Genomic DNA, 17,197 nt, shown 5'->3' on the forward strand with positions numbered 1-17,197 from the left:
ATTAAATATGTCTAGTGCTAGAATTATTTTGGTTAGTAGAGGTGTTGGTTTGCCCTTTGTGTTATGTGTGATTTGTTCAAATATCTAGAAATAGTAGGTCATCCTTGTATAGCTTGCGAGCAGGCCCGGTAGGCCCGGTTCAGACAATGGACGATAGGAGTGACCATCTAGGACCCAAAAGTTTTATAGACTGGGTAACATTAGTATATAATTTATAGTCTATTTTTAAGAAAAAATAATTACAAATGTGAGAAGAACCAAATTCAAAGATCCAAATTTTAGGAAGAAACAATAACATACATAATTGTCATTCATAAAGAATGTAGTTGCAACCAAATAGGAGAAATCGAATCGACAAATTGTAAATTGACGATCTATGAAGCAATCAAGCATCACTATAATGAATCAGATTATTATGTCATCTCAATTCCTAAGTAAACAATAACATACATATAATTATTGTCGTTCATAAATAATGTACATGCAACCAGATGGGAGAAATCGAATAGATAAATTGTAAACTGACGACCTATGAAGCAATCAAGCAACACTATAATGAAGCATATTTGTAACATCCCAAAATTTAAGACCAAAAATTTCTTTTAATAAATCATTACTTAAAGTAAAGTCATCATTCCAAAACATAACATGAGTATAAGTTTTCAAAATACATGTTCATTATCAGAGTAAACATTCTCAGGCTGTCTAATTTATGGTCTGTGCCATGCGATATATATATATATATATATATATATATATATATATATATATATATATATATATATATATATATATAGTCGGTTCTACGTAACAACACGGGTGAATTTGTCGAATGATGTTTTTCTTACTAGGTGGAATCGATGTTCTCCAACAAAAATTATTATTTTAGCTTTGAGAATAAGATTAAATATGTCTAGTGCTAGAATTATTTTGGTTAGTAGAGGTGTTGGTTTGCCCTTTGTGTTATGTGTGATTTGTTCAAATATCTAGAAATAGTAGGTCATCCTTGTATAGCTTGCGAGCAGGCCCGGTAGGCCCGGTTCAGACAATGGACGATAGGAGTGACCATCTAGGACCCAAAAGTTTTATAGACTGGGTAACATTAGTATATAATTTATAGTCTATTTTTAAGAAAAAATAATTACAAATGTGAGAAGAACCAAATTCAAAGATCCAAATTTTAGGAAGAAACAATAACATACATAATTGTCATTCATAAAGAATGTAGTTGCAACCAAATAGGAGAAATCGAATCGACAAATTGTAAATTGACGATCTATGAAGCAATCAAGCATCACTATAATGAATCAGATTATTATGTCATCTCAATTCCTAAGTAAACAATAACATACATATAATTATTGTCGTTCATAAATAATGTACATGCAACCAGATGGGAGAAATCGAATAGATAAATTGTAAACTGACGACCTATGAAGCAATCAAGCAACACTATAATGAAGCATATTTGTAACATCCCAAAATTTAAGACCAAAAATTTCTTTTAATAAATCATTACTTAAAGTAAAGTCATCATTCCAAAACATAACATGAGTATAAGTTTTCAAAATACATGTTCATTATCAGAGTAAACATTCCCAGGCTGTCTAATCTATGGTGTGTGCCATGCGATCACCCCGAGATCTTCCCTCCGCTACCGGAAGTACCTGAAACCAAAACTGAAAACCGTAAGCACGAAGCTTAGTGAGTTCCCCACCCTACCACATACCATGCATAACCACATACTACACATACTGGGCCACGCCCCCTATCTTGGGCCTCGCCCCTCTACCTCGGGCCTCGCCCGCTACAACGGCCCCGCCGCTCCAGGCCCCGCCTGGCTTCGAGCCCCGCTCGGATACAGATCTGTTTTACTTAGGCCCCGCCTGTCACAGGGCCTCGCCCGCCAACAATTAATAACACATAAACATTTCATAACTAACACATACAACTGGTTCTGTCCTAAGGCCTCGCCTATCCTAGGCCTCGCCCATATCCTGCTACTGATGAGTCATGGAACCCCGTCCACGCTACTAATGGTAGTGAGGTACGGGCCTAGCCCACTCCCACGCCTGTTCTAGTTCGGGCCTCGCCCCTATTCTGCTAATAATGAGATATGGAACCCCATCCACACTCTGCTACTGGTGAGATACGGGACCTCGCCCACACTCACCTCCCTACCAGGCACATACATGTATCACACAGACAGCAAGTATAAACTATCATATAAACAATTCCTTGGGCACCCGCCCGCTATTACAGGACCTCGCCCTGAGAATAATACTAGCATACTGTGCCTAGGGCTAACCCCCGGGTCTTCTACTCATAACTACATGGGCCAGCATTGTGGCCTTAGACCCATTCACTCAAAAGGGAAACTCACCTGCACTGGCTGAACTTGCAGTTGATCTCACTAGCTGCTGCCCAACAACTCACGGAACTCCTGCTCCCCTTGCTCCCCGAACTACCAATATCAATGCAACACTGAGTCTAACTGACCCCCGAAAGACAACCAAGTCCACCCTGGTCCAAAGTCAAAGTCCTGGTCAAAGTCAACCTTCCAGGTCAACCCTACTCGCCGAGTCACCCTACTGACTCGCCGAGTTCATAATATTCAGATTCCTTCCATTCCTGACTCGACTCGCCGAGTCAGTCCATGACTCGCCGAGTCTACCGATTTCTGAGTCCAGACCTGTCCAACTCGCTGAGTCTCCACCTGACTCACTGATTCGAGTCACAACTCGAAGGGTTTGGGGGTTTCGCGACCTGACTCGCCGAGTCCAAGGAAATCTTCATACGACTCGACGAGTTGTTCATCCCACTCGTCGAGTTTCTCCACAACTTCATGCTACTCGTCGAGTCCACTCAAAGGACTCGCCGAGTCCCTTCAGTTCTCCTTACATGCAGAGGATTTTTGAGTCATGCATGGACTCCAAACTATAGATCCACCCTTCCCAAGCCTATTCCACACGTAAAGTTGCAAACTTTACGTGTAGAGAAGGAGATCTAGGCAAAATATGCCATAAACTAGAGTGTAAGGCCAAGGGGCTTCAAAATTGACTTAATGGATGATACTTTATGCTTCTCCAGGCCATAACACACTTGGATCTGAAGTGGCAACTCCAGATCCGGCTTCTAACTCAAAATAATAACATTATGGCTAAAGAGCCCCAACAACCACACATAGATCTAGGTGCAAAAGGGTCCAGGAACTAATTTATTACCTCCAAGTGCTCAGAATGATCTCACAATCCCAGATTTATAGCTTCTTCTTGTTCCTCCAAGTTCCTCCTTCCTTTTCCAAGCTTTAATGCACCTTCCAAGGCTCAACTAGGAGATGTGACGGCTAGGGTTTGATATCTGGGGCTAAAGAGGCAGTAAGGAACCCTAGGAAGAAGATTTAGACATTTATATAGGCCCCAAGTCCCGAATTTAGGGTTTTCCACGCACAGACCAGACTCGCCGAGTCACCTTGGCCGACTCGCCGAGTCGGTCGCTTACACTAGACCCGGATCCCGCTCGGACTCGCCGAGTCCCTCCTTAGACTCGCCGGCTTTTTAAGACTTGGGTGTTACAACTCTCCCCCACTTAAACTAAACTTCATCCTCGAAGTTTACTATACTCCACCGCCTACGATCTGCCTCCAAAACCCCACCAATTATTTCAACACCAGCTGCCTACCTGCGCTGGTCTTCCACCCGACCATTCTGACTAGCAACACTCCTTGCGGTTAATCATCTCGGGTTAACCCTAACCCTGAACATACTGGAGATACAACTTACTCAGCCGTCAATCCCTCTGGTACTCTTCGAGTACTGCACTGAACCCCTAGGGGTTCACCCCCCCTTTTTTTCCCCTCTCGCGATTCCCTTTCCTTCCCAAGGCGATGCTCCACAAACAACTATTTCCTCTGTCACTGTGAAGATCCTATCTTCACTGATCCAATATTCCCGCTAAATCCAATACGGGTCATCACCGCCAGTAACCACTGACACTCCTCTCTTGTCATAACTTGGTGTCGAGCACTCCTTGACTCGACTAACTGAGTTCCACCATAACCCGCTTTCCCGCACTACTACAGACTGGATACTTCTGTCATTCCTCATTTGCCTTCCCGATGAACTGAGACCACTCTGGTCCCTACCAACCTATCAATATCTGGATTACCGGCTCCCACCGGTAGCTACTCCCAACACCATCACTAGTCGCTCTCAGCGTCTTCCAAAGAAACCTCGACTACCTTCAACTGCTCAAACAATTCTGCCACTCAAACACTACAAACCTGGGATCCCCTGATCCCCTAACTTGACACTAAGGTCCCTACTATGTCCCACCTGTGCTGCTAAACACTCACGGGCCTCGCCCACGGGGTCTCACTCGACCATACTACTGAGCAACCCTGCTCCTAGGTCTCATCTACACTGGTAATCTCATACGGGCCTCGCCCACGGGTCTCACCCAACTATATCCTGGAGCGGCCTCTCCCAAGGTCTCACCTCGCTAGGGCTATACAGGCAACTCCCTATCATTCTCAACCACTACCCATCCTGATCCACATCTGATCACTAGGAAATAAGGGCCTCGCCCCAACTCCGCTAACGAAGCGACTAAGGAATGCTACGGCTTACCCATAGCCTGATAATACTTCCGCCACTGACTGCTAGCACGAAACCATCTCCTGCAATTTGACCTCAAGATCCCCATTCCGACTTACACGAGTTCTACATGCGGCCCTTTAACCTGAATCCGGACCACATACCCACCATTACCCTTTACACGCACGCACTGATGGGAAGTTCTCAAACTCCCAACCCCGAACTTCTCAGAAATCATATACCCGATCTGGATTTGCATGCCCTTTCCCTATACACTCGGAGGATTCTCCCCCACTTTGATCCTGCTCACGCCTCGATGCTTAGTGAAGAGAAATCCCAATCCTTGCTACCATAATCAATCCGCTGAGGAATCCCAAGCTTACCATAGCTGAGGATCTAACCGGTCCATTCTAAAACTTATATGACTCCGAACTAGCAAGACACACCGAGTCTCTCTAAGGCATGCTACAGATACTGCGCTCAAAGTAACCTTCTTCGATACAACGCACCCCTTAACTTCTAACCCAAATATCTAAGGTATGCAAATGGCATATAACTCGATCGAAATCAACCCGCTCAAAAATAAAATACTCGCACAGATAATGATGCAAAACCATAACAATATAATCATGCACAAAATAAAAGAACTGAAAACGGAAGTCGCATACCTGCAACGTCCGGCGCTGCTCGCATCTCAAAAGTAGCCATCTGGAAAGCCCTACCCCCAACTGCAGGCGCCTCTGCACGGCCCTGACGGCTGTCTGTGATCCTCAAAGTTGCAGGGGCAGGTGCCATCACCCGTCCTGCTGAAAGCAAACTGGGGCACTGGGCCTTCTTGTGGCCCCGCTGATTGCAGTGAAAACACATCAAGTCTGATCCCTGAGTGATGGTAGCAGTACAATCTCTGCTATAATGACCAGTCCGACCGCACCTGAAACAGCTAGACTCACCACCACTACCGCTCCTGCACGCACCCCCGTGCGTCCTGCCACACCTTCCGCATCGACTGCGGTCCTGATAATCCCTCGACCTCGACTCTGGTCCCTTGGGCCTTTTGCCCGAACTCGCGGCTACCTGAACCTCATCCAGATTCCTCTTCCGGATCTGCTCCAAATCAATTTCCCTCTCCCTGGCCCGAGAAATCATATCCTCCAGAGTCTTACATCCGGACCTGCTCACGAACTCCCTGATGTCATCCCTCAGCATCTCGTGATATCGTGCCTTCTTCATCTCCTCGTCCGCGACATACTGCGGAACAAGAAGGGCTCTCTCCCTGAACTTGGCGGTGATCTCCGCCACAGTCTCCGTAGTCTGCGTCAAATCCTGAAACTCCCGGGCCAACTGCTGCACCTCAATAATCGGCGAAAACTCCGCTCTAAACCTCGCTGAGAAATCACTCCAAGTCATCGCGTCCAACGCGGCATCATCACCCAAAGCGTGACCAATCTCCTCCCACCAATCCCTCGCTCTGTCCTTCAGAAGACAGGAAGCGAGTCTGACCTTGTCCTCCTCAGGACACCGGCTCGTACGGAATGCGTTGGCAACATCAGCCAACCATCTGCTGCTAGCGATGGGGTCCCTAGCCCCATGATAATCTGGTGCCCTGCAAGCCCTGAACTCCCGAAACGTCAAGGTACGCGCTCCCAACAAAGCCATCATCTTAGTACGGAAGGCTCCCAGCCTCTCATCCAAAATCTCTAATATACCCTCCTTGACCGTGCCAAAGATCACAGGAGTCTGAGCTAAAATACTGCGCGTAACCTCCGCTGATATCAACTCTCTCATCCGCTCCTCGAGCTGCTCGGCCCCTAATCCCGAGCCTAATCCCTCTCCAGCGCCTGGTCCGCCCGCTGGTCCCTCTGGCAGTGTCACCATACTAAAACATACAGCATAACCACTATCAGAATACTCCTCACTGCTACGAGACCAAGCATACTCACTACCAGGTTCCCGGTCTTGTCTCAGCCCTTCCCGAATCGAGTACGGATCCTCTGCTTTCAGTAGTACGGGCCCATACTACCTTCCACATCTATCCATACTTTCCTCAGGAACTGCTTTGACTCCACCAGGTCCCTTTTCTACTTCTATTGCTCCCAGCACTACCTCATCCTAGGCTTACCCTAGGGAAACCTTTGACTCAACTCAAACCAGTCCTCAGCTGCTGAAGGCCTCCTCGCAATGCCAATTAGCCATCACCTGGATACCATCACATGTGACGAGGCTCAGATAATCCTTCAAGTAAAAGACTCGTTCCTACAACGGTTGGACTCAAACAAGAGCTGCGCAATAGGACCAAATCCAACACTCTGAGATTATTCAACCCTGATCACATGTGACGTGATGTATCCACCTAATGGCTAACTCCCATCACTTAGAATCCCACAATGCACAAAGCAAGCAGCATTCAGACAAGGGGAAAGTCTAACCATAACATACGCAAGCAGTCATATCCACATAGCAAGAATCTGAACTAGCATACAACACAACTCATAAACTCAGGCATAACCTAATCAGGCTATCCTACTACTAACTATTCAGCACTATCATGCAGATCAAAAGCACATATAACAGGCACATAAGGCATCCTCCCTAGATCCTTAGTCCTAATCTAGCATGCTGTTCTATTAACTGATAATCAAAACATAAACTTGTATGGGTATTTTGGGGTACTTATTTGAGCTCGGTTGATTACATGCACCACACCCCTCTTCTCTTTTCAAAGTTCTTTTCTTTCTGATTTTTTTTTTTTATAAAACCATTTTCTTTCTCAAAACTCTCTTTACAAAACTATCTTTTCGCTTTTGAAAACTTTTTGTCCGACCCCTCAGTTTGAGTTCAGGCACACCCGAGAGTATGCCCGAATCCCTCAAACCAAGGCTCTGATACCAACTTGTAACATCCCAAAATTTAAGACCAAAAATTTCTTTTAATAAATCATTACTTAAAGTAAAGTCATCATTCCAAAACATAACATGAGTATAAGTTTTCAAAATACATGTTCATTATCAGAGTAAACATTCCCAGGCTGTCTAATCTATGGTGTGTGCCATGCGATCACCCCGAGCTCTTCCCTCCGCTACCGGAAGTACCTGAAACCAAAACTGAAAACCGTAAGCACGAAGCTTAGTGAGTTCCCCACCCTACCACATACCATGCATAACCACATACTACACATACTGGGCCACGCCCCCTATCTTGGGCCTCGCCCCTCTACCTCGGGCCTCGCCCGCTACAACGGCCCCGCCGCTCCAGGCCCCGCCTGGCTTCGAGCCCCGCTCGGATACAGATCTGTTTTACTTAGGCCCCGCCTGTCACAGGGCCTCGCCCGCCAACAATTAATAACACATAAACATTTCATAACTAACACATACAACTGGTTCTGCCCTAAGGCCTCGCCTATCCTAGGCCTCGCCCATATCCTGCTACTGATGAGTCATGGAACCCCGTCCACGCTACTAATGGTAGTGAGGTACGGGCCTAGCCCACTCCCACGCTTGTTCTAGTTCGAGCCTCGCCCCTATTCTGCTAATAATGAGATATGGAACCCCATCCACACTCTGCTACTGGTGAGATACGGGACCTCGCCCACACTCACCTCCCTACCAGGCACATACATGTATCACACAGACAGCAAGTATAAACTATCATATAAACAATTCCTTGGGCACCCGCCCGCTATTACAGGACCTCGCCCTGAGAACAATACTAGCATACTGTGCCTAGGGCTAACCCCCGGGTCTTCTACTCATAACTACATGGGCCGGCATTGTGGCCTTAGACCCATTCACTCAAAAGGGAAACTCACCTGCACTGGCTGAACTTGCAGTTGATCTCACTAGCTGCTGCCCAACAACTCACGGAACTCCTGCTCCCCTTGCTCCCCGAACTACCAATATCAATGCAACACTGAGTCTAACTGACCCCCGAAAGACAACCAAGTCCACCCTGGTCCAAAGTCAAAGTCCTGGTCAAAGTCAACCTTCCAGGTCAACCCTACTCGCCGAGTCACCCTACTGACTCGCCGAGTTCATAATATTCAGATTCCTTCCATTCCTGACTCGACTCGCCGAGTCTACCGATTTCTGAGTCCAGACCTGTCCAACTCACTGAGTCTCCACCCGACTCACTGATTCGAGTCACAACTCGAAGGGTTTGGGGGTTTCGCGACCTGACTCGCCGAGTCCAAGAACAGACTCGCCGAGTCCAAGGCAATCTTCATACGACTCGACGAGTTGTTTATCCCACTCGTCGAGTTTCTCCACAACTTCATGCTACTCGCCGAGTCCACTCAAAGGACTCACCGAGTCCCTTCAGTTCTCCTTACATGCAGAGGATTTTTGAGTCATGCATGGACTCCAAACTATAGATCCACCCTTCCCAAGCCTATTCCACACGTAAAGTTGCAAACTTTACGTGTAGAGAAGGAGATCTAGGCAAAATATGCCATAAACTAGAGTGTAAGGCCAAGGGGTTTCAAAATTGACTTAATGGATGATACTTTATGCTTCTCCAGGTCATAACACACTTGGATCTGAAGTGGCAACTCCAGATCCGGCTTCTAACTCAAAATAATAACATTATGGCTAAAAAGCCCCAACAACCACACATAGATCTAGGTGCAAAAGGGTCCAGGAACTAATTTATTACCTCCAAGTGCTCAGAATGATCTCACAATCCCAGATTTATAGCTCCTTCTTGTTCCTCCAAGTTCCTCCTTCCTTTTCCAAGCTTTAATGCACCTTCCAAGGCTCAACTAGGAGATGTGACGGCTAGGGTTTGATATTTGGGGCTAAAGAGGCAGTAAGGAACCCTAGGAAGAAGATTTAGACATTTATATAGGCCCCAAGTCCCGAATTTAGGGTTTTCCACGCACAGACCAGACTCGCCGAGTCACCTTGGCCGACTCGCCGAGTCGGTCGCTTACACTAGACCCGGATCCCGCTCGGACTCGCCGAGTCCCTCCTTGGACTCGCCGAGTCGGCCCTTAAATTAGGGTTTTTCTTTCCTTTCATGGCTTTTTAAGACTTGGGTGTTACAATATTATTATGTCATCTCAATTCCTAAGTCATAATCGTTAGAATTTCATTGCATATAAAATTTTATTAACCATTCTTAACATTGTAGCGTCTATAGAGAGAAGTTTTTCAAAGTTGAAATAAGAATTACTTAAGTTTTGATCTCACAAGAAATGTTGAACACTTTGACTATTTTATATATGGATAAAAATGTAGACAAAATTAATCTTGGTATTAATTTTTTTAAAATGACAAAGAAAATTGGTTTCCTTTGATTTAAATTCATAACTAATTGGAGAGAAGGTACACCACACTCGTTTAGTTGATTTGTTCATAGGAAATGAAAACTAAAAGTCTAACAAAATTTATTTGTTAAAATATCCAATTTTGGTTTATCTTTATGCAATTGATTTTTTTTTTATTCTAACTTTTTACTATTTTTAATATAATTCGACAGATAAAAAATACAATCTGTAATTGTTTTCGGTAATTATCATATCTAATCAATTATTTGTATTGTGTACCAAATCATCCTTGATCCATCTTTCTAACTCCGTAACACGTTTACAGGCGTGGAAAATCGTTAATTCGTAGTCATTTGGAATCCAGTGAGCTTGAACTTGTCTCAAGATATTAAACATTTTAATCAAGAATCTATATTATGAAACATTCTAACAAAATTATCATTCCTTAAACTTACATCAATAAATATCCATTCTATTTATTCAAATATTAAAGAAAAAAATGTAATTAAAGAATAAGAAACATTGCTCAAACTCATACCTTATGGCTTATACCTACTCTTCTTTTTTAATCCCAAATCTCTTCTTCAGCTTGGAGATCTCTTTACTCTTCAATCCAAACGCCTTCTCCAACAACTCTGAGTCAATATCGGATCCAAACAAGGCTATCGGAAGCTTCACCGACCCTGGATTCTGGCTGTCAAAGCTCCCAAGAACGGTGGCCGGCGAATCCCCAACGTTCATCTGAAAATGCAACACTCCCCTAGGGAAAACCATCACCTCTCCTTTCTCAATCACCTTCGCAAACACTTTGTTCCCTGTGTCGACGAATCCCGAATAAAGCTTCCCTTCAAGCACATACGCCACCTCCGTGGCTCGAGGATGATAGTGGGGGGCGTTAATCCCACCGACCTGAAAGTCAGCTCTGACAAGCGACATTCCGAGCGTGTTGAGCGCCGGGAACACGGTGGAGGAGACAGGCACCCCGGAGAATTTGTTGGTGAAGTTTCCGGGATGTTTTATGCCGGAGAAGACGAAGTCGTCAACGGTGACGGATGAGGAGTTTTTGCAGAGGTGGGTGTGAGGCGAGGGCAAACAGTAGTCTTGAAGTGGATCGGGGTCTGAGCCAAAAACCAACGATGGTTGTTTGATGGTGGAATGGAAGACGAAAGTAGCGATGAAAAGTGTGATTTTAGGGAACATGGTTATAGCCATGGGGACATGGGGTATAATGTTGGATCAAAGAGTGAAAATTTATAGGGTAATTTGCATTGGTGGGTTTTGATCAGTCGTATGAGGGTTTAAGAAAGTGAACTTCAATAATACACCATCGCACCTTTCTTTAAAAGGTATTAGGTATTGACTGACACTTCCGAAGGATGATTTTTTTTTTTTTTTTTACATGTATATATTAAGATCTTTTGTGACTTTGTATTATGTTTTTGTTTTATTTAAGTATAGGTTCTACATGTATTTTGTGTGTGTACTGTTGTAAATTGTATATGCATGATGGGGGATGGGTGGTGGTTATGGCTTTTTGTGTGTGGAATATGGCGTAAAAGTGAAAAGTGGAAGATGCAGAGGGGAACTTGTATTAGAAGGGAAGTGAAGTGATGTGGTGATAATGCTGTCCATATGCATCATGACATTGATTCATTTGCTTCCAACTCTCCAAGTGACTACAATTTAATAAAGTATCATACAAAGCTAAAAGAAACATGTCATTACTTATTTTGAAGATATTATATACAATTATACGTACCATGTGAAGTTGATATATTATCATTTTATTATTTTAGATAAACATTTTTACCCTCTTTATCGGTGAAACTATCTTCTCAATAAAATAATTAAAGATATGTCGGACAAAAATATTTGGAAACCGACATGGTGGTATATTAACATTTCTAATAATTATTCTGAATAATTATTAAATTGGGGAAAGATTCATGTAGGCGGATAACATGTAGTTCAAATAAAGTGTTTAGATATGGTTGTTATTGTAGTATTTTGAGCTTTTTGATCAAAACAAAATTTTAAACCAGACACACAATAGATTGTAAATCTTTTATTTTGATCATAGATCATTTATAAGTTAGCATCAAGTTTATTAATTATTAATAATATGTTCAGTAAAACGTGGATTACAAAATTAAATAAAAATGAAAATGACTTGAACCCTTGACCAAAGACATATTTTCATCAACTCTTGATACCAATAGGTTATAAGTCATTTGGCCAACTCCATCAACTCTTGATACCATTTATCACGTTATTTTGGTGTAAATAAATAGCATAACACTCAATTTGATAAAATGGTGCAAAAATTGTGTCATTTTTAATCTCTTTTATTGTTATTTAATTTTAATTGGATATTAAATTGATATTAATTAATTATAATTATAAAAGTTAATTTAAATTTACGTTATATATTAAATTGATATTAATTAGTCATAAATATAAAAACTTAACTTAATGTTTGGAACTTATGTAACATTTTTCATTAACAAATGTCAGTTTAATAAAATAACATTTAATTGAATTAATAATATATGAATGATTAGTTTGGTTATAGTTTAGTAATTAATATATTTTATGAAGTTTTTTTAAAAAAAACATACATAAATATGTTAAAAACTAATTAGGTGAAGTATGTGTTTAACAAATCTATATAAATTCATAAAAAAATATATAGTAAAAAATATTCTTTTGTTGTAAAATATAGTAAAAAATATTCTTTAGCACATCGTACATTTTGTGCAATTAACCTTTCATTATAATATAATATCACATGACAATGTGATCATTTGAATAACATGGAAATTAAGGTCCATGCGTATTGTGTTATCTCGTTTTATAGTAGAATAATATATATCATCCTACATTTAATACATATGATGTACTTTTACCAATTAATACAAACCATGAAAAGGAAATTATGGTTGGAAAGACTCGCTGATCGTTTACTAATAAAGACCATCACATCAATTTCATAATCTTTATAAATCAATTCTTCGAGATTTTATCATGTTCTGGTTTTTTAACTGTTTCCAGTTTTCAGTTTGGGTTCAATAAACTTTAGAGAACACAGAATCCAAATTAAGGAACAATATTCCAAGAGATGAGATGAGATGAGAAGAGAAATATGATATTAAAAAACACATAAAGAAACCCTATAAGCTAATTATAATTAAAATTTCTAAAAAGAAAAACAAATAAACCGCATTATGATAAAGTAAAAAAGGAGTAAAAAGTCTGCATCTAAATGCTACACTACATTTGTAAGATAGGGCATGATATGTTATGGTTACAAACAAAGACACAAGGATCTTCAAGGCACCATTCCCACGTGTGAGTTTCATGAACATGTCTCAAGCCTCTTTCTTTGTGATTCTGATAATTTTAGCCATATCCATATGATTAGCGTCAAAAAGTCAACAATTAAAATGGATAAAAGTAAAAAAAAAAAAAATGTAGGTTTTGTTACCTAAAACAGTAAATTCCAAGAGCTGTTGTTATTTCATGAATAACTGACGTGGCAAAGTGCAGATACAGTGCAGCTGCAAAAGATCACCCAAAAACAAAATCAAGTGGTTGTATAATATTAAAAATATAATATGATGAAACAAGACAATGGTTTTTTTGCATTTATTTTTCCACAATATGTATAAAATTTTCCATTCCTGTAAAATCATTACAGAATTACTTCAAAGGGTTCAAATGATGAAGATAACCACCATACCTGTGTATACACAGAAACCAAGAAGAACCCATTTCTCATCAACCAATGGAATTCTGCCACAAATAAAAAAAATCATCAATAATTAGTACAAATAAAAAGTGATGGGGTTCTTGATTTTTCAAGAAAAAAATATATGAGTTTTACTTTGAGCCAAATGACTACATAGTACATACCCATCATTTAACCCTGCAGTGATTGTATTTGCAATTCCAAGTGGGAGATAAAGCAAGGACTGTAAATTAACAACATAAATCAAGTTATTAAATTTCAGCTTATTTGTTGAAATTATATACAGAAATTAAAAAGAATTTACCATGCACATGCTGGTTTTCAATCCCTTGGGTTCATCACACAAGTGAGCCAATATCATCCTTCCCTGCCAACAAAAATACAAATAAAATTTTCTTATTTTTATTCAGAAATCAGAATTTGATTAAAAGAAAAATGAGTTCCATTTAGTAATAATCACCACAAGGAATCCAAAAGCTAGTCCAGTTCCCATCACCACCATATGTGGGTAGTTGTCAATTAAATTAGATGGAGACATACAATCCCTGAAAACATTAAATTAATAATAATAATAATAATATAAATAACCCAAACCCGAGACTTTAAAGAAAAAAAAAAAGTAAGATATAAAGAGGAGGTGTATACCAGAGAATAACTACTACCAATAGCACAAAGAATGGGACAAGCTGGCATAAAAAAAATTAAAAATTAAAAAATAAGCCTCTTAATAAAAATTAACAAAAATAATAGAATGAACAAAAGCAAATGAATACCATAGCCAAGGCATTTATCATGCTTCCTTTTCTAGACTCCACAACCTTATAAACATTCTGAACACTGTAAAACATAGAGCAAGTAATATCAAAATTAGGACATTTTCTGAACTTTAGAGATAAAAAATAAACTATTATAAAAACTTCTATGATTAAATGAAGAGATTAAGTTACTTGAATGTGACAGTGGGTATAACAGCAAAAACAACCATAAAAAGCAAAACAGCTCCATAGGTAGGGATTCCTGTATAATACAATAAAATGATCAAATTAAAAAGGCAGCAGAATTTATAATCTATGATGTTACTTACTTTAAAGTTTAAAGATCAAAAATTATTTTACCATTTAAATATGGAACCCAACTTAAGAGGGGAATGGACTCTCCAAAACTCTGAGCCCACCACTGTGCACCTGAAATTATGATATATCTAATGATTCGATTGTTTAAGCAAATAAATTGGATAAAAAGAAAAATGTTACATTGCATACCAACTATAGCTGTAAAGAAATGTGCCATATATATAAGCATGAGACCCTCTGTAGGCCCATTTACTGCTGGAAGGATTAAGGTGTTGGTGAAATAGCTGGAACATGGATCAGCATGACATGTCAGCAGTCTCTTAAAAAAATGATATAAAATGGAAAAGAGGACTACTTACTGTTCCCATGTGGCACCATAAAATGGAACAGCTGAAATCACCCAAAACCAAAATGTATTTCTTCCACACATTGCAGTGCTTCCAAAAGCCAAAGCCTCTAGCTGAATTACAAAATCAAGAAATTATGAATTGAAAAAGATCGTTTAAGAAAGGAGTAGAAGAATTGAGGATTAAAGAGAGCATACAGCACATGCAAGTGCATCACATCCATGATCAAAAAGTTCTCCTAATGGGCTGGAAGAACTTGTCCTTCTAGCTTGTTTTCCATCAACAGCATCAAACGTCTGGTATAAAGATTGAGAAGATTGGAAGTAAATCAATGAACATTTATACCAAAAGTTTATAAGAACTGATTCTGAGGTTAATATATGTAAAAGAAACCTGATACAAGAAGAGAAGTAGTCCATGGGCAAAATGAACCCATCTTGGTGGAGCAGAGTCCAAATGTGGTGAGTATATCTGTTTAAGTAAATGTGACATACATTTTAGGCCAAAACATGAAGAAATTTTTTATGTCAATACGACTGACAACTATCACTCATGTATAGATATAGCCTTGTAAATATGCCAATATAGCCATAATGAACATGAGAATACGAAATGAAGAGTAGGTAAGATGTCATGTAGTAAAAAATGATCAAAACTCATTCACTCACATAACCAAGCACTGCAGATATGAGCAAGAACATGAATCCCATGAGTGTAATCTGAAACGAGAAACAGAAGTTTTAGTGAAGGAAATGAAGGGCGAATTCTTTACATTGTGATTGAAAAGGCATGTTTACCATATTAGGCCTGAGGTGTCCACAACACAACATGCAAGAAAACAAAAAACAATGAGTTTGTATCAGAAATGCATACACGAACCAGGCGTTCGTCTCCAATGAAACTAACAAATGTAATCATATAATCATCCATCAACAATTTTTTATTGTAGGAAAAAAAAAAAAAACAAATAAAAGTTGAGTGATACAGTGTTACTTACGGCATCCAAAGAGGGAAGAAGGTAACAAATCGAGTCCAGAAAGGTTGCAAGACATATTTTGCGAGATAAGAGTGATCAACTCCACTGTACTTGTATCTATGCAGTGCATTGATGCCATGACCACCTATGTAACCCATTGTGTATATCGATATCTAGCTTTTACAGCCTGCAGTTTATGAAAAACACTGTTACTTGACAAAATTCAAATCAGAGAACAAAAAGCAATACAATAATAATAGCATGATTTTTGAGGTAAACATCAACAACTCTTTGCCATAAAAATAACCACCGTTAAACTGCTAATCTCCACCAACATGCATATTACTCAACTTTTTTTTTTCAAATCTACCCTTTAGCCCTAGTTCCCCTACGAAGTTTGTTCCTCGATCGTGATTCTCTAGAAAACTACAATCAAGTGTAAAACTAAATTGTTCCAACTTCTAAAACCGTGCAAGTATCAAGAAATTTAATTCACGGTTTACATCAACGAAAGAGATGCAAAAATAGGATCTGATTTATAAAACAGGGTTTAAGGATTGAAACCCCGGAGTGGAAACAACGATCTTTGTATGTGCACAGCAAGATATAGCTCCAAAAGATTGCAATAAAGCGAAAGGGAAATGCAAAAGGAGGAATTTACATGGAAAATTTAGAGAAAGTGAAATAGAAAAGTGGATGTGAGATTGAGCGCACCAAGAGGAATGGATTCGATTTGTGAAATGCAAGCGCTAGTTTGGCATATGAGAATGATTCGATTTTGCGAGTTATCTCCCGCCCTAGAAGTTAAAAAGCGAGTAAAATATTCCGAAATGTAGATTTTTTTTTATTGGGTTCGGATTCCCATGACTCCAGCGGATCATGGGTTGTCATTTGCCACAGATCAGGGCTCATTTCAATTTTCAACGTTTGATTTTTTTAAGAGCATCGAGGTTCCGATAAAGTGTTAAAATTAAAGCCCATGTTCATTATTAAAAAAGATAGGATGATAAAATGGGAGAAAATTTTATTTTCTTTTAAGAATATGTAATTAAAGCTAAATTTCAGAAAAATGGTTATTGTGGTTTAGCAAATATCACAATTTCAAACTAAGTTTTTGAGAGTTTAGCCATTGGAAGTTGTGGTTGAGAGTAAGGAAGAGAAGGCTACTCCACCATTGTGGATATATCGGAACTTGTAG

The 17,197-nt window shown here is 40.1% G+C and overlaps 2 protein-coding genes across 4 annotated transcripts; both read right to left on the minus strand.

Annotated features, from left to right (window-relative positions):
• Positions 1 to 1,534: 1,534 nt before the first annotated feature.
• On the minus strand, positions 1,535 to 11,216 carry LOC145032570 (germin-like protein subfamily 3 member 2). Of its 2 annotated transcripts, none has more exons than XM_078981419.1 (2): positions 10,394 to 11,216; positions 1,535 to 1,667 (listed from the first exon to the last, which is right to left on the minus strand). In XM_078981419.1, the coding sequence occupies exon 1, from the start codon at positions 11,065 to 11,067 to the stop codon at positions 10,408 to 10,410; it is 660 nt and encodes a 219-aa protein (XP_078837545.1). In that variant the 5' UTR covers positions 11,068 to 11,216; the 3' UTR covers positions 1,535 to 1,667; positions 10,394 to 10,407. The 2 variants fall into 2 exon arrangements, with proteins under 2 accessions (XP_078837545.1, XP_078837544.1); XM_078981418.1 differs by lacking the exon at positions 1,535 to 1,667 and adding an exon at positions 7,564 to 7,684.
• Positions 11,217 to 13,015: 1,799 nt separating this feature from the next.
• Positions 13,016 to 16,557, minus strand: LOC145032571 (choline/ethanolaminephosphotransferase 1-like). Of its 2 annotated transcripts, XM_078981421.1 has the most exons (18): positions 16,310 to 16,557; positions 16,021 to 16,186; positions 15,821 to 15,830; positions 15,692 to 15,742; positions 15,417 to 15,494; positions 15,221 to 15,319; positions 15,036 to 15,136; positions 14,866 to 14,960; positions 14,719 to 14,787; positions 14,551 to 14,620; positions 14,377 to 14,440; positions 14,249 to 14,289; positions 14,064 to 14,148; positions 13,908 to 13,970; positions 13,768 to 13,826; positions 13,595 to 13,647; positions 13,340 to 13,412; positions 13,016 to 13,245 (listed from the first exon to the last, which is right to left on the minus strand). In XM_078981421.1, the coding sequence occupies exons 2-18, from the start codon at positions 16,155 to 16,157 to the stop codon at positions 13,224 to 13,226; spliced, it is 1,170 nt and encodes a 389-aa protein (XP_078837547.1). In that variant the 5' UTR covers positions 16,158 to 16,186; positions 16,310 to 16,557; the 3' UTR covers positions 13,016 to 13,223. The 2 variants fall into 2 exon arrangements, with proteins under 2 accessions (XP_078837547.1, XP_078837546.1); XM_078981420.1 differs by lacking the exons at positions 16,021 to 16,186; positions 16,310 to 16,557 and having other exon boundaries at positions 15,821 to 15,905.
• Positions 16,558 to 17,197: the final 640 nt, after the last annotated feature.

This window comes from Lactuca saligna, chromosome 2 (genome assembly GCF_052625555.1).
Source record: "Lactuca saligna cultivar CGN05327 chromosome 2, ASM5262555v1, whole genome shotgun sequence".
In the NCBI taxonomy this organism is placed as follows: domain Eukaryota; kingdom Viridiplantae; phylum Streptophyta; class Magnoliopsida; order Asterales; family Asteraceae; genus Lactuca; species Lactuca saligna.

Excerpts from the sequence above, each read along its gene's own strand:
- LOC145032571 (XM_078981421.1), bottom strand. The coding sequence starts at position 16,157 with ATGGGTTACATAGGTGGTCATGGCATCAATGCACTGCATAGATACAAG. Across the intron at positions 14,788-14,865 it reads TTTCTTTACAGCTATAGTTG|GTGCACAGTGGTGGGCTCAG; the intron begins GTATGCAATGTA and ends TCATAATTTCAG. Across the intron at positions 13,971-14,063 it reads TAGCTTTTGGATTCCTTGTG|GGAAGGATGATATTGGCTCA; the intron begins GTGATTATTACT and ends TTTTGTTGGCAG.
- LOC145032570 (XM_078981419.1), bottom strand. The coding sequence starts at position 11,067 with ATGGCTATAACCATGTTCCCTAAAATCACACTTTTCATCGCTACTTTC.